A 23,045-nucleotide genomic window follows, 5' to 3' on the forward strand; every position below is an offset into this window, starting at 1 on the left:
GAGCAGAGTAGAGGGGCAGAATCCCCTCCCTCGACCTGCTGGCCACGCTTCTTTGGATGCAGCCCAGGATACAATTGGCCTTCTGGGCTGAGGGTGCACGTTGCTGGCTCATGTCCAGCTTTTCATCCCCCAGTACCCCCAAGTCCTTCTCAGCAGGGCTGATCTCAATCCCTTCATCCCCCAGCCTGTGTTGATACCAGGGGTTGCCCCAACCCAGGTGCTGGACCTTGCACTTGGCCTTGTTGAACCTCATGAGGTTCACACAGGCCCACTTCTCGAGCTTGTCCAGGTCCCTCTGGATGGCATCCTATCCCTCTGGCATGTCAACTGCCACTCAGCCTGGTGTCATCTGCAAACTTGCTGAGGGTGCACTCGATCCCACTGCCTAATTTATACAGCTGTTCAACAGCAGTTGAACACACAGCTTTTGTGCCTAAAGATTAAGACCACGTTTTACAGAAAAACAACAAAACCTTACAAACCACAACACAAAAGTCATATAAGCTTTATAATATTGTCTTCATAATGTTAGAATTTCACAATTCTAATTAATGAAAGCATTATCTTTTATGATATCAGTCTATCTCAATATTTAGTTTTAGTCTTAGTCCTTAAGCTACAATCTTTTCAAGTTAATGGACTTCACATTTTTTTACAAGATTACATAAATAACGAGAAAAGTAAGATTTTTTTTTTTTTTTTTAATGTGTTCCTCAGTTAAAGGGTTAATGATGTTGGCACTCATGTGGTCAGAACCTGGCTTCAGCATCCACCGAGGTAAATGAGAAAGTTCATGTTCTTCACATAATTGTTTACTGCCTGGCTCCAGACTAAACAAAACATTACTCTGGATCCAGAATCAAACCTAAGCTCTGCAACAGCCAATCCTTGGAAGTCTGTATGTCCTCAGAGGTCAAAATCATGAAACATTAATTTCTCTGCTAAGTCAGTTCGTACAGTGGTTACAAACATTTGAAATTGTAATAAATCCTACTACATTTAGGAACAAACTTAATTAAAGAAATCCATCAGTATGAGGTAAAGCACCACATAAGCATCCACCAGCCAGTAAAGTGGCAAAACTTCTGGTTCTCACAACCTTTCTCATTTGCTGGAAACTATAATACAAGTATGAAACAAAATACGTTGAAGTGATACCGAGCAGCCACACATTACATGACCAGGTTAGAGTCCCACTAGCAAGACCTGTTATTTTGAAATTTAAAGCAAGGTTTTTTTCATATTTATGACATTTCCAATGACATTTAGTCAAACAATCAATCTCTTTCTAGTGCACTACAAGACAGTTTCCTCTGAAATGGGTGAAGCCATTAACCGCAGTTGAGCAAATGGAGTTGGCTTCCAGCTTCTGGAAAAACAAAATAGTAATGGGCAGCCGTCCTTCAGAAGCAGTTTTTCCGTACTGCTTTGTTCATTCTGGCAATATTTGGAGGGCAGTTCTTGGCCTTTGACTGAAAGTCTGTATTTGTTCTCTAGACTCTTTGCCACTGCTGAACACTACATTGCAGTAAACTGTCCCTTCAGATCAGTGCATACATTAGTCATCCTGAACAAAAAGCCAGCTTGGATGGACACAAATCACAGTGATGCCCACAGGCTTACTGAGCAGGTAGCTTAGCATGCAATGAGGAAGCCAAGGTGGTCTTTACAGCATCACCATGTTATCCTTCATTTAATCTCTGACTCTGTTTCTTTCAAACACACCCTATAAAAATAACATCCTTTCCAATGACTTTCAAAATTACAAGAATATTTTCACTTCCCACAGAGGTAGAATAGATATAATCCAAAGAAAGGGAAACCCTCTTAGCACAAAAGAAAACACAGTGGTGCCGAATGAAAGCAATTCACAGTCCACGCTGGGATCCTTGCTTTTGATTACACCAGATTGCCTGATCTATAGATACTGAATTCATTACAAGGTTTTCAAGGAAATATAAGTACATGACAAACTAACAGCTACCTATCGGCATGTCTATACCATGCGATGGAGTCTGGTGAACAAACAGTGGAGGTAGCAACAGCCTTCATTGACTAGGTGAACAGTATCACCCAGCACTACAATCTTGCATCTTAAATATACACATAAGGATGATGTTACTGCTAAATGCTGAATTTTAGTATGCCCTAATTCAGGGTGCTAACTGTACAATTTTAATAGATGCCTTTTACTGTAATTTCTGCATTTAAAGGCTATATATCGTGTATGAAAGTATTTCCCATACAAGAAAGCATGGGTCTTATCTACAATGACAAAAAGATCTTGAGAAGGTTTGGGGTTTCTGTTCCTCAGGCAGACACAGACCGAGTAAATCATATAAAAGCTGCAACCGTATAACCTCCTACCCCACCCAACAGAGAGGGCTGTATTCATTTCCTCAAAATGAACAGGGGTGTATAGCAGCGGAAAGGAGACTTTTAATGAAGAAGAGGACAACAGCCAAAATTCAGTCCCAATAGTTTCTTCTCCTATCAAAAATTAAACCAGCAAAACTAGAATTTACGGTTATGGAATTTGTCCAGCTTCATGAAGTAAAAAGAAGCTGAACAGAGCTACCGTGATGCTGCATAGGCACATAGTGCTTTCCACTTGAACATCACTTCAGCACTGCTGAGCAGGTGTGTGCCTGCTGCAGCCTAGTCTGAGGCTTCCTGCTGAGCCCCTGCTTTACTTTCCCTTTGAACAGAGACTATTTACATACCTTTTTAAAATGAAAACGTGCTGGCCTCCATTTTGATTGTGACTGCCGTCTATTGTTTCATGTAGAAGAACAGCTTTTAAGGTTGCTGATGCTCTGGTGTGTCTCTTATTCTATCACCAAAAAAGGCCTGAAAGATAAAAACAAGGCTGCACCTGCATGGACATCCACAGGTCCGTCCAGGCAGCTGTCCGTGCCAGCTCCTTCAGTACTGCTCTCACTGCCTCACATGTCAGAGGACAGACAGACCTCACCCTTTGATCCTTCTGCATGCGACCCACCGCAAAAACACAAGCCCGCTATTTACTACAAGAATTTCTCTGCTGATTCTGAACACATCCCAGCCTCACACCAATCCTCCCGTGCGGCACAGCCATCCCAGCCTCTATTCCCTGGCTTGGAAGGGCAGAAGCTGCCGTGTGCTGGGGGGAACAGAAATCACTGATGTTGAAGTAACAGATTTAGAGGTCTGCCTCAACAGGGTTCATGCAGCCACAGCATGTCCCAAGAGCATGCAATAGCTCTGTTGTGCATTTGAGGGCCTTGGCAAACAAGGAGGGAATTCAGCTCAAATGTAAAGAATGAAAAAAACATCACTTGGTGGTTACGTGATGTTGTAAATTGCAGTAAGGTATGCTGGCAGCTGTCACAGTTCTTTCCCATTAACATTAATAAGACATGCTAGAATTGAATTAAGATGATTTTACTGACTGCCTAAAAAAAGAACTAAACATTCAAGCTCTCTAAAACTACGTTTGACTTTGATGAGGTCACAAACTTGACAGCAAATTGCATTTGCAACTCATTACTACCTCTATTGCAGTAACAACTAGGGAAGCCCCTAACCGACAGCAGGGGTCCTGCTGCGCAATCCAAAACGTGCACAAGTCAAATACGTGTGTACACGTATTCATTCACGTTTCCATACATATGGAAACAACAGTCTGTGCTTATATGGAATTTACAGCTGAAAGAGACCAAGGCAAGGAGTAGGAGCAGAAAACTACTGAACACAGGCAGCGAGTGGCTTGGAAGCAAGTATCTGAGAAGCTGAGTCTCGGTTCAATCTGATTTCACTCAAATACTTTAATTTCAAGAAAAGCATTGCATACTGAAAGCAAGCGTACTTCAGACATATCAAGCATTCAGGAGGAAAACTGATAGCTCTAGGCATACAACAGTGGTTTCCTAGAATATCTCATGAGAATCTGAACACCTTAATACCACAAGTGGCCTATACAGAAATCACACAGAAATTGCACCAATTTAGCTAAACTGGTTTGCAAATTGACTTATTTACATCAGAACTAGCCTCTGGTGCATTCTGTTAAGTTTGGGAAAATTGGTTTGGAAGCCAAACTAAGATAAATGAGTACTGGGCGCTCTTAACCCGATTGAGCCATGGTCATACAAGCTTGCTACACTGATTTAGGTAAATCAGCTTTAGCAATCAATTTAGTTAAATCAGTGCCAACTCTGTATTTAGGCCACAAATACAATTCACTCTTTTTTCACTTTTCACATTGCTTATTTCTCAGTAGCACAGCTTATGTGAAAACAAATGTATCACAATGAAGCAGAGCACACAAATGCCTATTTCAGTCACACATATAGCAGAATTATATTTAAAGCACTCAAAAGGGGATTTACTCTGTCTGAATGTATGCATCTCTCTCAGCTATTTTTAATCATCTAGGTCTATATGTCTAACTATTAAGAAGATGGGGAACTTGGATTCCTAATTTTAGGTGCTCTGAATTGTACCTCCTGGCCACCTAGCAGAAAAATTATATACCACAACATTTGAGAACTTTTCAAGCAGGAATCATGTAGGGGATCCTGTAATAGCAATATAATGGATCTGCAGATAGGATAAAAAAAATAGAGGCAGTTCTCCCTGCAGTTTTAAGTTTATAAGTCTAACTGTGTTCAAAAAGAGAAGAATATTGTTCACTACATTTAACAGTGCTGAGCTGTGAGTCTATACAGATTTTTTTTTTTTACATTACCCAGTAAAAGGAGGGGGGGGAAAGGGTATGGACTCTGCCCACGTATTCTGTGTTGCAGGATCAGATATGATCACGAGATGAACCACTAGCTCCACAGATGTAAAGACCCACGCTTATGGAATGGAGCCTTGCTGATGAATCTTTCTACAGAGGAGCAATGGGTTACTTAAATTTAGAAAGTCCTCAAGTGAGAAGAAAAAATAAATAGGAAAAAAAATAAAGAGGAAAAACAAGTGCATTAGAAAAATAGGAAATAGCCAACAGAAAATTAATTTGTTCCAAAAATTAACAAATTTATGAAATAAGGATGATGATGATTCATATACTTGAATTAAAAAAAGTTAAGAAAAAAATCTAAATTTAGTGCAGAACTAGAACTGTCTCTGCCGTGCTTATTTAGGCAGAGTTTTCCTTTCTATGCAATTATCAATAAGGCATTCCAAAGTGAACCTCTGATGAAAGTTATCATAAAATCATCATTCACATATACCAATTTTCATATGTTTTGTTGTTCCATTTCTTCCTGTTTGTTCCAAAATAATTCCAGTTTTCATAAGGTGGTCTGATTATGAACACAGACAAAGCAGTTTATCAAGACTGTCTGACACTGTAGTTTCCATCATTTATAATTCAGGAAAAGGGGTACCACAAATCTCCAAGCTTCATTTTCAATTTTTACTGTTCTTCCTCTCTGAGTCTTCATCTTAACTGAATGGATACATAATAAGTCTCCTAAACCCAGTAATAAAAAGATCAAGCAACATAGCATTTTATGTTATTTCAAGTCACTTGTTCTTCTGCTCATTTTTGTCTCTCATTCTTCATATCAAACTAACATTAGCTAATAGCATTAACAGTGCTATCTTTAAAGACAGAAAACTGATGACACAGTCAAGGACAATGATTCCACTTTTTTATGGTATTAATCCATAGCAGAAACAGTTCACTCTGAAATCCCCCTTGAAAATAATGTAAGACTCCTACAGCCAACCAAAGGATTTCCAGTTCTAGATTACTTACAAGCATGACTTCTTTAACCAGTATCAGAATTAGAGAGGCAGGTTAAGTGAATGATGAAGCAAACCACCTCTTCTTCATTGCTGTGAGCATAAAAATACATTATAAATCATAAACACTGCATATCACAAACACTACATATCACAAAAACATTTTTATTGCCATAAGTTTACCACAAAAAAAAAAAAAATCTATAATAAAAGGACTCTACTACAAAGCTTCAGATAGTTTTTAAGACAGTAAAAACCAGGAATTTGTATTAGGTCAAGCCTGGGACTCCAGAGGCCATCACATTCCTGTATTCCAGACAACAGCTGAGAGAAAATTTAGTCCTTTTCATTCTACAGAGAAAATTTAAAAAAAAAAAAAAAAAAAAAAAGAGGGGGTTGTTGAACAGTTTCTCCTCAACATTACCTTTGACCAAAGAAAGGCATGACATAAGATCAAAGGAGGAATACAGGCTTAGGAAACATGTTTATTAAGTTTCTAATTCATTCCTATTTTCCTTTATTAAAAGAGGGGGAATCTCTGCACCAGGAAATGCAGAAGAAATTGACATCGTCTTTTAAAAGTTCCAACCCATCATTTATAGTTATCTTCACCTTTTCTCTGCAGAGCAAGACATTAGCCACTCTTGACACCATATTCTGTGGTTCTCTCCCAAAAGAATAAAAAACACTGCTAGCTGATATCACATAAATGTAACTTTTGCAGAAGAGTACCCCACAATGGACTACAGCTCACCTATTTTTCTTAGCCTCCAATAACTTTAAAATTTTCTCTTTGTTTAAAAAGGTAGAAGAATCACCTGGTATTTGAGGTTCCTCAAAGCCCTATTAGGACACTTTCTTACTGTTCCGGTACCAGTGCTTTTCCAACAACAGCCCTAAAAAAGGTTTTGAGAAAAAGCCTTGATTTGAGTATGTCAGTTCAGAATGTACAGTATAGCTCCCTTAGGATAATTTTATTCAAGGCTATTTTGTAAAAACTAATGAGCTAGAAATAAAAGAAAAAAAATTCTCTATGCTCCTTAGCGGTTTTCCTGAATTTCAAATATTAAACATTTATCTTATTAGCCTCTTCTCTTTAATATGACCTATTTTTCACTTTCCTATGAACTGGGGGGAAAAAAAAAGAACACAACAGTGTTCAGTTTTCCTGAAAATCACCATATTATAATATTCATAATATTGGTACATATAGGTACATACTTAACTCGAAGTGTTTTGTCTAACACAGTTACACCTCAATGCCATATATGTTACATATTTCCAGGCATTTAACTTCAAAATCTCCTACCTAAAAAGCTACAAATACTGCAGAACGAGCACCACGTTTGATAGAGAGGTTATGCACGAGCACAATGTCAAGATTGTGAGCTACTGACTCTCTGGAAAAATAAAAAGCAAATGCATGTACAGGATCACATTCTGAAGCTTACAGAGGTACACTGAACTTTTGCCATTCGGATACAGCTTCAGAGAGATTCATGGTGAACTGAGAGATTTTATATATTGCTTTTCAAAATTAAAGAACCAAGTGTATAATTATGCCTAAGAAGACTGTGTAGCTCTGTACGAACGGGCAGCGAGGCTTCTCCCTGTCCTCCTTTCTCTTCACCCTGCCAATACGTTATTCTAATCAGCTGAAGAATTCCCAAGGACTGTGATAAATGCAAATATTTTCACCCTACAAAACTGTTAACATATATTTTTTCTTCCCTAGGCAACAGAATAAAGCAAATCCAGAAGCAACTACAACCAACACAACCTACATTTCAGGGCAACACCAGTCCCCAATTTCCTGAGCCTCACTTAACTTTATGGTCTTCAAACAAAAAACCCCTCCCCAACAGGCCTTTTCTTTTCTCTCCCCAGGCCTTTCTTTTTATTTAATTGCCATTTCAAATTTATCGTTTTTCTTCAGCATCTCCTGATTAGATTTTTCCTTTAAGATCCTCTCTCCTCAAGGTCTTAATGTATTTTTTTTTTTTTCAGACTGGTTTCCTATTTATAGGAGCACTCAAATCCTCTAGCACACTTAGCTTATCAATTTGACAATGCTCAGCCTGTCCAGGACTCCCTGCATATTCTAGGAAATCCTTTCCCGATTCAGAGATTGCCAGTCTAGTGCGGGAAGCGCAGTGTCCATTTAAACACAAACACGATTGATTTGAAAGAACAGCACTACGAACTCCAATCTTCACAAAAAGCAAGGTATTTGAAAATATTTTCTAAGATATTGAAATATCCCAGCAGTGAAGGAGGACCTTCTTAAGATCTAGAGTCAAATTCAGTTTAAAAAGCACTGCAGCTTATTATCATGGCTACCAGCTCGTAGCTTTTTCAGGGCCAAACTAGTCACCCATGCCAAGAATTTGCTATTACCACTAGGAATACATGGAACTATTTTTTTGTGTTTGACTCTTGTAATGGAAGGTTTGTTTTTTAAAGTTATACGGTGAAACAAGATCTGTCCTACACTCCTGGTTCAGAACCAGTTTTGGCAAATTCAGCATGGTGCACGCACAGAAGAGAAAGCATATGCAGCAGACTTATAAAGCTAGAATTCTGTAAATTTTCTGTTGCTAAATACTTTACAGTTGGCTTATCACTTGGAAATGTGCATTCAATTCTAAATAAGAGATTTTACATTGTTTCACAATCAGACATTACTCTGTGTAAGGAATCATGCTGAAATCCAGCACTGCTTAGTGCAGCTATTAACAACACAAATTTTTCAAACCTCAAAGCCTCAGAATAAATCCCAAAAATGCAGCTTTCTCCTGTCAAGGCTATAGGCAACAATCATTTCAGGTAGAAAAAGAAACTGAGCTCACTTATTTATCCTGCATCTTGTTCCAAAGCAATTAACTGAATGAAGAAATTGCTTGCCTGTCCACGATCAGAGCAGACTTAACGCTTGTCAGCTGCCATCTTTCGGAATTAATTCAGCCAATATCGTCACGTGCTTCAAGCACATCCCCAAATCTTGGCCAGACATAGCCAGATGGGTTTTTTCCCAGCACAGAAACACAGCAGTTAAACGATTAATTAATTTCTTGTAATAATTCAGTATGGCTTCCATGTTACGTAAAAGTAATGTAGCAGCCTGGACTGAGCTGGGAAGGGGTGTTTGTGGGGGAAGAGAGAGGGGGAATCAAACCAACATCGGTGGTCCCCCCAGGCATCTGTAAAGGCAGATCTTAAAACACTTCAACAATTTTGATGGCAATGCTCTTGCTCTCCATGGCTTCCACCACTTACAGAACAATTCCAATTTCTGCTCAAGTTAGCAAAATGTTTGGCTTTGATTCACAATAAACTATTAAACAATATCTTACTCATGAAAATGCATTCACCTATATAGGCAGAATTCACTCATCTCTCTAGGGAGAACTTACAGCCCGAGTTCTTGTATAAGTCAGTCTTGTATATGAGAAGCAAGACAGAAAGATGGGTGTTATTTCAGAATTAAGGAACAGGTATTACCTACTGCTTTGGAAAAATCTCTTACCAAAATTTACAGTAACTTAATTACAACACTGCCCTGTGTTTAGCCAATACTGATCACCAATACAGTTGAGCACAACTAGTTAACATATTAAAAAGCAGCTGGCTTTCACTCAGCAATGCAAATGCTCCTGAAATACAGCCTAAAGAATAGCAGCTGGCTTTCACTAAGCAATGCAAATGCTCCTGAAATACAGCCTGCAAGCTCTACCATTGCCCCATCTAGTGATGGTGATCCTTGGCCACCACACTTCAAAAGCAGGTACAGAACACAACCAAGAATCAACAAGAGATCATTGAAAATATTGAACAATCTTTCTAATATACTGCAGACCAAATTGGTAGCAGAGCCAACTGTGAAGATTGACCAATATTTCTCATTTTAAGACTCCCTACTCTGCTGTGCCAGAATTTAACTGCACAGGCCGAATGCCAAATGTCTTTGCGAACATTCAGCAATCTGTGCGAAAAATTGAGAATTACATTGTTTTCAGGTGTATTCAATTCTGGAAACCTTTTATTTCAGAAATGCTACCATTATGTTTTGGAGGAAAAACTTTGACAAACTGTATCTGTGCCAAACCCCACCTTAATTCGATTTCCTTGTGTTCACATGCTACAAAGCAATTTTTATTAACATGACCGAAGAATCTTTTCCCACGTAGACCCTGCCTCAGTCAGTTCACAAAATGGACAATGTTTTCTTACAGAATTCAAAGTTTTCTTTTTTCCGTATTGTTCAGGTGTGGGATATGTGCCTCCTTATCAGAATACACCCTTCCAACTCTGCTCTGCAAACAAAATTATCAATGTATTATGAGGATTTCCTCTCATACTCATTGCTGCGTATATCCAAATGACTACGCAATCCCAGTTTACTCCCAGCATAGATCCATGCTATAAAGTGAATGAGGCAAAGGTCTTGAAGGAAAAAAAAAAAAGAAAGGGGGAGGGGGGGAAAAGAGGACCATGAGATGATTATGTATGCTTAAATCTTTGGGTACAGAAAACAGCAAACTATCCCCAACTTCCTTTAAAAAGTACCTAAGCTCTCCTTTGCATTGTATTTGACAGTCACAAACTAAAATACAATTGTCCTTTATTTTACTGCATTATTTGAGCACTGCATAATTTTTTAAGGTTTTATTTTTTTATTTTCTAAGGTAAGAGAACATTCGTACCTTCCCAGTTTGCAGACGGGGTGAACCACAGTGGTGCAGTGATCCACAGAAAATGCTACAGCCTAGCAAAGACATAAACCTGGATCTCCAGAATTCCCTGCTAGCGCTTTAGTCATTGGGCCCTCTTCACTCTCCATGTCCCTCCTAGCCTGACCGAGTTGAGTTCATCATAACACGATCCCTACACCATTCACAGCTTTCACTGTACTATGACCTTTTGCATCCTCCGCTTAAATGTTGGTTTCATGGTTTTGTGCTTCTCTTTATTCCTCACAAGAAGCAGAGATGTATGAACTCGACTCGACTGATCCTCTCTTCCTTCTAAAAAAAAAAACACTAAATGAAAAAATACAGATAAATGAATAATAAAACAGGTTGCAACACTTCAGAGATGAAAAATCATGGTGTTATCAACATGGCCTGATGAAAATGATTACCAAATCTGATTGTATTTAATATATCCTCTTACCAACAGCTGAAGAAGGGAAAAACGCATCCCTGGGAGACATAATTTTCTTAGAATGTCTTATAAAATAATATAAAGAATATATAGTTTTATACAAAATCAGTAGGGTTCTAGTGCAATTCTAGATAATTTACCAGAAGAACTTGACCTTTTTATAGGTTTTTGAGCCATTCTGTGTAACTCTATAAAAGCAACATAATTACTTGTTGTAGGATGTTTGAAATAAAGCCTTAGAAAGAATAGCCTCCTCGTTTACATTTTATAGGTGCTTTCCATTAAAAAAAAAAATGTACACCACAAAATATTGGCTTGCTTTGGAATAATTAAGTACTTTTTAAATGACATAACACGTCATAGTACAGTAGGGACTGCACAAAACACTGTAAAAAAAAATCCCATCTTGATTTAGTATTCATCGCACAAAAGGCAGAGGTCTCAAGCGTGGAAGGATTTCCTTACATCTGTCAGCCCCCCCCCCCCCCCCACACACGATCCTCTGGAAACAGTCCTTGCCTCTGCTTGGCTTGCTCTTTTACCCTGTTCTTGAGCTCCAGTTACTTAGGTGGAGTTATGCTTCCCGATGTAACGAGCGTAAATGTAAGTGCTTTCTTGAGAAAAGATGTCTTATGTCGTCAGGACTTCCAAGTGAAAAAGCAACTTTACCTTGTTTTGCTGTTGTGGTTTAAAAAAAAAACAAAAACAAACAAAAACAAAACCAAACAAAAAACCCCAAACCTTACTGATCTCCTACCTAAGAGCTCTGAACCAGCTGGCCATTTAGACAGATCCAAAAAGCCTTCAGTGAGAAAAAGTTGCAAAGTGAGTTCAGAGCCTTCTGACAGCAACAAATGTGCACTCAAAGGGGGCTTTATAATATACCAAGTGCAGGAAAAAGTTTAATTTGCCCTGAGAGTCACCCATAAGATATACATGTACAGAAAGCAAGATTTCTTTAGTTACAGAACTGCTTCAGGTTTCTCCCATTTTTAGTGAGATAAAATTTATAAAGAATAGAACACTATTTCTATCGTCAAACATGGTTAACAAAATACTGTAAGCCAATATAGTAATATATATGTATATCCAGCAAGATAGATCTATCATATTCAGACAGTCCACAAAACTCTACTTGAACCTATTGCTGGAAGCTGAATTAAACAAGTAAAAGCAAGAACACTGAATTAAGTCATGAGATCTGGGATGCAGCCTTCTTCATTAAAATCTTCATGGACAAAAAAAAAAGGGGCTGAATCTTCTGGACTACCATAATTACAAGTCAGGAACACCAATATATGTGTTTGTTTAGAAATGTATATGTGTGTGCATATACATACATATACACACACACAAAAATATTTGCATCCATATTTACATATATGGACAAAAACTCCACCTGAAGTTTGAAAGCACTAGGACCACAAATGTTCTCCTCCCTTGTCTCAGACTCACATTTCACCCGTTTCTGCAGCGCACACAGTTGTCACACTGTTCTTGTCTGAACAGTAGAACTGCAATGAAAAATTTATGTCACGCCTTTTCCTTTAGCCTCCACTATTGCCAAGACTTTCCCACCCAGAGACAAGGTTTGGGTTTCTGGAGGCAGCATTTTACTCACAGTATGATTAGGAAACTGTAACAATTACCTTGTTATTTTAAAATTGCACTGCCAGTAAAAAAACAAAATAAGATTTGTGAAGTTCATTCATTATAATTACTAATACACACCTCCTGATCTGTATTTTCAAGGAGTACACAAACAGCAGCAGCACAAGACAGGAGTTTAATAATTTTCCTCATGCTACTTTAGAAAGTTAGCTATTGATATTTGAACAAAAGCAGACATTATGTCAAAGAGGATTGCCCTCATCTCATGAATCTGTCAGGACTGCAGTGCAAGGTAGGTTGCTCTAATGAAATACAAACCAAACATGAACTACATCTGCACTTCTCTAGAGACTAATGGGTACATTTCTGCTACCAAATTTAAATGTCTTTAAATTGTTGAGAATATAAAATCATTGAAGTTTCACTGGGTTTTCATTTCCGTAAGTGATGTATGCCATCACGCTTTCAAAGAAAAGCTGCTAACAAACACAGCTACTAAAGGTAGTATTAACAGTAGAAAGGTATTTATAACTATCATTGTACTTCAAACTGTAGCAGAACCCTTAATTTTATTACAAAAGCATTGGAAAAGGCATTGATTCAGAAGTATTAGAGTAGCCAGCCATTGGCTCAGTGACAGTGCAAGACACTGAATGCAACGCGGTGGGGCTGACGAGTGGGGAAACAGGTAACCAAGAGCCAACGCTGAGAGCCTCCGCAGATAGTTTTGCAGCTGTCACAGCACCTGGATTGATGTGGAGACCGGCTGCAAGACTGTACCTAGCTACAGTAGCTGTTTCCAAAATGTAATAAACCTAGTCATTAGAGAAGTCATTTTGAAAAGATCAAAGCTCCCTTCTCACTTTAAGATTAAGGAAGTGGCAACTGCAACAAGAAGTATAAGTAGATAAACCTGCAGTTTAAGGACAACCATCTTCCATCCTTAAAGCAATGAACATCACTCAAAAAAAATCAGACATGCAACCAAATGCCTTTGCCAGTTTTAAGGTTTGGCTGGCTATATTATGATAAACCAAAATAATGAAGATACATTCTTTGCTTCAGTCCATAATGGCTCATTTTTCACCAAGATGTAATTTTCCCTTTTATCAAATATTTTCTCCTTTTTAATTCCCCCAGCTCATTTGTTCTGCTATCAAGGCAGCAACTTAAAGCATGCAATGACTAACCAAGGAGACCCTGTAGCTGCAATGCATCAAACCAATTTTGCTGACCATTCACGGGTCACTGAAACATCAGCTTCACATGCCTGTTTTGGAGACAAATGACAAACATGACCATTTCTTTCTCCAAGCTGCACGGGTGTATCACCTAGGCAAGCAGGAAAATAACTCCGGCCTGCTGTCAAAGGTCTCAATCCTCAAATTCAAAACTGTATTCAAACAGCCTCGAAAATATCCAGTAATAAAATTTACTGGCCAAAGGATAAATATGCCTAAGGTGTTTAAATCAATTTGTTTAACATCAAGTATTACCAGGTAATGAACAGATAGTGAGTTATACAGCAGAGCTGATGTTCAATACCTGCACCAAAATCCTACCCCACTTGATTCCTACCCACAAAAAAGCTGCTGATGTCATTTATTATATGCCATTTACTATATACACTTTATTTTTTAAACCATGAAAATATGAAACATCATAATTATTAAGTAAAAGGACTTCATTTTCCATTGTAAGGGAAAAGAAGGTTGGAAGACCAGAACTTATCTATTTAGAATAGAATAGAATATTTCAGTTGGAAGGGACCTACAACAATCATCTAGTCCAACTGCCTGACCACTTCAGGGCTGACCAACAGTTAAAGCATGTTATTAAGGGCATTGTCCAAATGCCTCTTAAACGCTGACAGGCTTGGGGCATCGACCACCTCTCTAGGAAGCCTGTTCCAGGGTTTGACCACCCTCTCGGTAAAGAAATGCTTCCTAATGTCCAGTCTAAACCTCCCCTGGTGCAGCTTTGAACCATTCCCACGCGTCCTGTCACTGGATCCCAGGGAGAAGAGATCAGCACCTCCCTCTCTGCTTCCCCTCCTCAGGAAGCTGTAGAGAGCCAAAACTCAGTTCCCACTGAGGTTTTAGTAATTTGTTTAATAATTTCCCAGACTAATGCAAGAATGTTCAACATGATATCCAGATGTGCTTGCACATCAAATATATCCTAAAATTCAAATGGAAAACTGAAGGTAGGTATCAGACCTAGAATTGAAAATACAAGAAAACTCCTTTCCCAAATGTGATCAGAAACCAGGAAGACAAAAAAGTTCTTCTCCAAACCGCCTCTGGATTAAACTTAGAATACTGCAAAATTCCTGCCAGAAGAAAAACTGTGTAACACTTGGGATGATATAAAAAAAGATCTAAGTTAACTCTTCAGCTACTAACAATCATTATCCTGTGAAAATTAAGATACTCCTGAAGCCAATTATTAAAAATAATTGTCATTCATATGGGTAAAGGATTACCAAGTGCCAATGAAGAAGCTAAAATAGACAGCTCGCTTGAAAAGTACAGAGAATTTTTGAATACCTATGCAAAAATAAGGACTAATGAGGACATCTCCTTTGGTATTGTCCAAGAACTAAAGAAAGTTTATACCCACACATTTGTATACTTTAAAAACATCTTTTACATTGTCCTGTAACAATTTTTACCATTACTCTAAAAAAAAAAAAAAAAATTTTAAAAATCTGTGATTGCACAGGCTTTATATAAAATATTAATTACTACATACTTGATTACCCTCAATCTTATAGTAGACAGCATATAAAAGCCTAATATATTTTGTGAACATTTATGATCTGAGAAATTAAATGGGCCAATAGAAATATGATTAGAAGACATTATTCTTCCGTCTACTTAAGAGCACCCTCCAGCAGGATGCCATTTGGGATGGTTAAGCACTCTCACTCAGTGTTGCAGCAGGCACCAGCGCAGTCCCCTTGCGAAATCGTCAGGAATTCAACATGCACTCTTTAATATTGCAACAACGTGTACGCAGCATTTCACAGCACTGTTCTGCAGCCCTCTTTTTCACTCTACTGAGCTTATCTTCTCCAGTGCAATTCACTGAAAGAGAATTTTCTCAGCCATTAATTGAGTTTCAGCGTTTGATTTCTGTTGCCTTAAAATCCCACGTACTACCAGACCCCTAGTATTGGAGCAGCCTTGTGCTTTTATCAAAGCAAGCATTTTAGTGTGGTGGAAGTCATTCCTAAATAAGAGTTATTTCTCTTAGGGTAAGGATTAAACAGTTAAAAAGAAGATTACTGCTATACAGCTAGTACTCTACACATTATCAAAACCAAATCCACAAACTTCAAGAGATACTTCACCATTTTCAAAGACTAGGCACGCTAAAAAAAAAAATATAATTTTGTATGCTATACACTAATGAAAATGTAAACACTTAAGAAACTAGACTTATCTCAGAAATAAGACTAGATGGTATTGTGTGGTATATTTAATGCATATTAATGAACTTTACCACATTATTCAGCACTGGAGTAAGAGGCTGTTCTCTGTTTACAGCATTTTTCATGAACGTATCAAAGACCTGATATCTAAGGTTCACCTAGAAACACTAGAAAACTACAAAAGGCTGTCTGTAATAAGAAAGGACTGAATTATTACACCACTGTAATAATTAACCTACTAATATAAAGACCAAAACCACAGCAACATCTCAGAATTTTCAGCTTAAAGGCAGAGGGGAAAAAACAACACACGGTTATAATATACAATTGGATAATTTGGTTTTTAAGCTTCAAGTCACCACTTCAGTCAAAAATTCTGTAATGCAAATCACAAGAAATTGTATTTCATGTGACTAGGTGGCATTCCATTTTTAACGCTACCGATTAACAGATGGAAGTGGAGTTTTTCCTTCAGAAGTGATTTAGTCATCATAAAGTACTAACAATGATGTTAAACAAACACATTTGTGGAACTAAAAAAAAAACCCCAACCGTGTGATTTCATGTTTCGTTCTCTACAGCTATTTCTACAGCTCTCTCTGACAAAATTACCATTTAGTTATATCAACATATACATGTGTATGTCACAATAAGGAATGGAATATACCAGGTCATCACTACAGCTTGAGTCCCTTTTATCATGTTGATATTCCAAATATTACCATATCTATATTTTTATTTACCTAGATACTTTACTCACGGTAAAAAGAAAACTGCAGAAATCCCCCAAGTTTTGACACTGAATCAATAAGCTTATGTAAATCACACTGCCAGAAGTAAGGTCTAAAGAAGAGTCTAGTAAAGAGAATTAAAAGGGAACACACTATCCCCATTGGGTGCTAAATATAGAGAGCATAAACCCTTTCTTTCCAGTTGTGGCTGAAGGAAACCACGTTTCCCCAAGATGAGCCAAGAGCCTGAAGTGCAGGACGAGCAGGAGGAGTCTCTGCAGAAATGAACAGCGTTGAAACAGCACTTGACAATGAGAAGAACTTGTCTCTTCCATCTTAAAACTACTGGACAGCAGCACTTCGTAAGAGATTATCAAAATATTAAAAATTTATATAGGGATGCCTTTCCTCTCCTCTGATCCTTTTACCCCAATTGCAAGGTAACTTCATAGGAGGAGGAGAACAGGCACTTTCTGCCAATGATCGTTGAGAGGGAAAAGGACGAGCAAGTTTTACACAAACTTCCCTCAAAATATCTTAAAGTTCCTACAGCGAAGGAAACTAATCAAGGCTTTAGGATTAGTCTGAAATTCTTTGATTATGACTCAACACAAATTCACCAAAACAAGCAAAAATGCTGACTTCCTCGCAGGGTATTGATTGATACATTTACCTTGGACTAAGTACGAGGCACTTTAAGAAAATAGGGACCTCAAAGACACCACTTTTCTTACATCACTTTTTTCGAATCCTGACTGCATCATGTGACAACGGCACGATAACATGGTACCTCATCTGACGGCAGCATTGAAACCTATACAATATTCACCAGAAGGTGTGAGCTATTCCTCCCACCACCATCTTAATGAGTTTGAAGGTAAGTTCTCATCCCCAAAGTAAACCATTTAAGAATTTTACCACGGTAATCAAAACGTGACAGATATAACACATTACATATTAACTATGTAAAGGAAGGGAACGTGGTCTGCCAGATTTCTCAACCGAAAATATTTCTCCCACCCGTTATTATCTTGGGCTGTGTGTGTTAAGCTAATTTCCACTTCCAGTTACACCAAAGCAAATTCAGTGTAAGTCCATGAACCGAATATTTTAGTCATTGGAAGACAAATCTGGCTGCGTGCACGTTCACATACGTAACAGCTATTTCTGAAATGATAGGACAGATCATCTCTGTGGCATTCATGTCAGAGCTACAACAAAATGCTTTTCCCAGATGAATAAGTGACAGCGAGAAGGCTGTGTTCAATGGGAAGAGGAAGCCAAGAGCTGGCTTGTTTCCATGGAAACAGGAGCAGCATCAGGCGGAACAGCTGTAGAGGAAAAGGCAGAAGTTCAGGAGGCAGAAATCTTGCTGATTTTACCTCACCGATATGTCAGTGCCATCAGAGACCATCTACATTTAAGGTAGATCAAGCTAGTTTATGTTGAATACATCACGTATTAAGCTACAATTTCCAATTAAGACTTTTAACAGCCAGCATGCCAGAAGTACACTAATAAAAATTACTTATAATGGGTTTTAGTCAGCCCATGTACACATGAAGCTACAGACTGTATGAGTATCTGTAACCGTGATGCATTATGATTTTTGTCATTAGGAACAAATCTTGCTATTTCTTTAAAAGCGACAGCTCCCATAGGCTAAACGCTTCAAGCAGAATGACTGGTTTTCGCCAATTTGATCTAAAGGACTCTTTTCCCACTTAAAAATAAATTCAGCACTTTGATTACCAACATGGCAAAAGGAATACCCTCTTTTCAGTTTCTTTATCAACCTTTACTATTTTCTTTGTATACTTTTATAATCATTTTCAGATAGAAGACATCTGCATAACTCAAAAAATTATTAAAAGTAAAATCTAAAGTATACTTGCTTTCCTTGTTGGATAAAAGATAGAGAGTAAAGATTTGCACTTATAATAGAAAGGCCCTTTAATTTTGTTAAGAAAGCAAATAAACTCTGCTATTCACTACCACTATTCGCTATTCTATATCTTCACCACGCCATTCATGGTGTCTCGATCGAACTATCCCAGCAGCGTTGCTTCTACCAAAAATAAAAACCATCTTGCATCACGAACAGCCAAAGCCCTAAATTTAACCCACCCCATTCATTCACCCTAGTACATGACAGGTATCTAGGTACCTGGAGAAAACGTAAGCAAGCCACCAAATAAAGACATAAGTTGTATTTGATAAGAACACTCTCCAATATGATTTCCATGGCTTCAACCTTTCGAGGGGATTTATAAAACTGTATTTTCTCCCTCTCCCATATCACTCATTTCAGCTGCTTCTTCCTACAACCGTCCCCACCGAATGTTCAAAGCTGGTGGAGATGTTATGGCACACTGAAAGGAGTCTCTGACTGTAACTTCACGTAAAGCAGTCGACAGGAACTTCGTATTTCCAACCAACAATACCGGTCACTGCTCAAGTCCAGCTCCTCACATCACGATGAAGCAGCATAAGATCAGTGTTCTTAAGAACACTTGCAAGGCGTAAGTATCTTGATGCCTAGACTGCAAGGCTTTTGTGGTTTTATTTGCATTTCAGTGAATACTTACTTACAACAAACTTTACAAATACTTGTTAGTTTTTATCCTTCCCTTGTAAACCAAGTAATTATGATCTTTCCTATAGATAGAGACCATACAGCAAAGGAGTTGTGTAACTTGCCTTCGGCTGCTGAAAATGGCAAGGGTGTTGCAGGCAGCGCCCGCTCGAGTGCCCTGGGCCACACTGACTCCCGCGCTGCTGAGCTACCCAACTTTGCAGGCGCTGTCTCCTTCTCTGTGAACAGATTTACGGTCTTCTCAGAAAGTGAAGGATATATAGCTATGAACTTTGTGAATCCCAGGGCCATTTTCGAGTTCCTGCACTAAGTACATGAGCAATCCATAATCCTTAGGAAAAATCAATGACAAATACTAATTACTTCTTTAAACAGCATCATGTTTCAACTATTATTCAAAAGTAAAAGGCCTTAAAAGCTTAATTAATTTGAAATATGATATCTGAGACTAGCGCTGACATTCTAGGTCCTGCTGAGCATCTGCAGACGCTCTTTTAAACTCAGTGCTTAATTATGCCTCTTGTACTTTCTTACAAACTATTTAGACATATCTTTGCACTTTACTAAAGCATAATGAGTACTTTGCACTCAGAAGCCATCAAAGGATACCAAAATCATTTACAGGTATTAAGTAGTCAAACTCACAATACACATGTATGATTCAGATAAGAATCAGGTTAAGTGTCTGTTTCAGAGATGCTTAAACCAATGCATAGAAAGATTCAGTTGCCCAATGCTTCTCCTCCTATGACAGTATCTTACACCAGTGGCTTTCCATATCTGCATAATAGCACTGTCGAATAGCAGTTTGTGAATGATTGCTCTATTAAGCCTGGAGTGAAAGGAGTACCGCTGTACTCTTTAATTTCATTTCAGTCTATGAAACCCAAAACGATAAAACGAAAACAGAAATAATATTCAGATGTAACTCCTGAACTTTAGAAACAAAGAAAAGTGTTGCAGGTTTCAAAGCAAATGTATGCACGTGGACTACATTTTATATTTACAAAAAACACGTTTAGTAGATGTCGCTATCTGAGTATCAGACTGCATGCACTAAAAGTTGAAATTTTTTTTAGAATCTCAAATAAAGTGAACCTTCTTGTCAACAAACTAGTTTCACTATTTATATAACATCACTGGATGGTCTTGCTAGAATAATCTTGTGCGTGCACTATCCCCCAATAGGTTACCATGGCAACTTATATTTGAATTTCTATAAATTTCTATTTTTAGGGATCACAGTTTAGGATAAAGAAAATCACAAATATTAAGTACCATTTCATTAATAGAAAATATCCCATTTTTGTCATCATCATACTTCCCAGAACAGACATTGCTGAAGTTAAATCAGACAGTAATGCTAAAAAAATAATTACCACAGTTATTAAGAAAGTTTACCACTAAGCAGCCTCACCATAATCTAAGTGGCATATGAGTCAGTAGCTAACACTACGAGGCAAAGATTGATGTTCACAGAGTTTTGTCTTGATTTCACTAAGGCCAGGATTTCACTCAAACGTTTTTAGAGTTAGTCATCATTTCAGATGACACAAAACAAAACTGTATTTGCCAGAATACTGAGAAAATAATGTCTTTGTTTCAGGTGGGGGAAAATGTTGAATTGACAGTAACGTCTCAGTTCCAAACTAAGGTTACCATCACCTTAAACTACTGTGTTCAAGAGTGCTTACTAAGCACATGCTAGTCCTTAAATACAAACTTACTTAATGCTTTAAAAGTTGCCAGCCATTCTCAAAGTTGTCTCCCTACCTGAAAGATCAATGTAGAGAGTAGCAGCCTCAAAGAAAATTAAAACACTGATTTAGACACTGTTGTTACGGCTCTGACACTACCTTACTCTGGCTGCCTGGGGTTGAAATCAGAATATAATCTTTAAAAACAGTTTTAAAATTATCAAAAGGTAAATAAATTATCTTCAAAAAGATGAATATCGCCACATCACAATTTTCTATTGTAGTGTTAATTACGGCATTCATTTTGCAAACTCGAAATATCTTTACCCAAGCCACTGAGGGTTCAGGATGGTCTAGTACAGATGGAAAATTTGGAAAGCAAGTGCCTACAGGCTCTGGCGAAGAGTGGACCGAAGCAGACCGAAAAACCAAGTGACAGCTACAACTCCAAGGCGCAACTGCAATCAGCAAGCCTACCTTCCTATTTCTCCTGGTATCTTCCATTTAACACTTACTTCGTCCTCCTCAGTCCTCCAGCAAAGTTGAGTGGAAAGATTCCCTACCGTAAAAGCTGCAGATTCGACGCTGTCAGCAACTTTCCATGAAACAGTAGGTGAAAGACAACCTGCAGAGCAATCACCGTGCGCACTACTGTTTCGTCAGCCAGATTTTCTTTAGGATTCAGACAGCTAAGACATAAGCAACGTGGGTATGCCACTGATAAGCAAAGATAGACGCTTCCGGTAGTTTGTCTTCAGAACCGATCCTTTATTAAAAAAACCGATCCTTTATTAAAAAGGTATTTCAAGTATCAGCTGGAGTCAGCTGTCAAGGGAAAACGCATTGGTGGACAACCTTCAAAAACATAAACAATGCTGGCACTCAGCAAGTGACAGTAATAACTACGAGGACTTTTACTTCGTGTTTAACTTACCTCACTAAGCTCGTAGGAGTTGCTAACTTTCACAGGAACTGCGTCAGGCCATAGGGTACAATTCAGGAAGTCACTTAACCACACGCTTATGGTCACATCTATGAGACTGCCAGGGGAATTAGTGGAACTGATGGGGAGATGACACCCACCATAACTGCACTTCCTGCAGGATGAGGCTTAGCTCTGAGTACTTCATGGGAATCCTGGCGAATACGCTGCAAAACGCTTCTTACCATTTTATAATCAAACATTCCCAATTACAAGTTCTTTTTCTTGTATTGCAGGGAGGATTTGCTGGTGGTTGCTCTTCTCGTTAAATTTGAGGCACCGCTGTGTATTTCTCTCAAACGAATTACAACCATTTGTTTGGTCCAAAGCCCTGAGTTAGAAAGCGAACCCGCATTACCACTGACAACAGCAACTAAAAGACGGAACTAAAATCCAAATCATCAAAGTAGAAAGTAGTCAGCATCAAAATCTAAAACCCCTATCTAAATAACAGAAACTTAGTACGATCATTTACTGCCTTGTCCCCATACCCTCAGTCACAGAGCCAGTGAGGGTCACCCTGAGAAATCAATGGAGGAAGAGCCAGGGTGACCCCCTGTCACACTTACTTTGTTGAACTCAGATCACCTCCCAGCGCAGACAGAACGAAGCTGGGAAAGGGCTGAGGTCGCTCTCCTGCATCGCTGTCACCACCTCACCGCAAAGCCGAGACCTCTGACAGCTGGGGGAGGGACGATGGCCTCCCGGTGGGGCCGGCTGCCCCAGCCTCAAATGCACCTCCAGGCAGGTGCTCAAAAAGGACGAGGACACCTTGGGGCTGTTCCTGCCCACACACACACAAACGGGTCCCCCAGGAGCGCACCTCCACACCCCCACCCAGGCCGGGGGGGTGACCATGTCTCCCTCGCAGGCTCCTCAGGGCACAGCTCCCACCTCACCCCACGTACAGTCCCATGGGGGGACGCTGGCACAGTGCGAACCCCTCACTGCCTGACATTGCCGGCAGATGCAGAGGGGACAAGCACCACCGCCCCACGGGCGCCAACATCACCCCCATGCAGCGGCCCACCAAACCATCGCCTCTGCATGCCCACCCCAAGCGGGGCGAGCTTCCCCTTGATGCGCTGCGCGC

At 38.9% G+C, this 23,045-nt stretch overlaps 1 protein-coding gene across 1 annotated transcript in view; it reads right to left on the bottom strand.

The window, feature by feature from the left end:
• The window catches only part of KCNC2 (potassium voltage-gated channel subfamily C member 2), a 107,976-nt gene that overhangs the window by 82,448 nt on the left and 2,483 nt on the right, over nt 1-23,045 (bottom strand). The window contains exon 2 of the mRNA XM_009278933.1: nt 21,905-21,942. Within this exon, the coding sequence (XP_009277208.1) occupies nt 21,905-21,942 (38 nt within the window). The remainder of the gene's footprint in view (nt 1-21,904; nt 21,943-23,045) is intronic.

Source organism: Aptenodytes forsteri, unplaced genomic scaffold, assembly GCF_000699145.1.
Source record: "Aptenodytes forsteri isolate BGI_AS27 unplaced genomic scaffold, ASM69914v1 Scaffold259, whole genome shotgun sequence".
Taxonomy (NCBI): Eukaryota; Metazoa; Chordata; class Aves; order Sphenisciformes; family Spheniscidae; genus Aptenodytes; species Aptenodytes forsteri.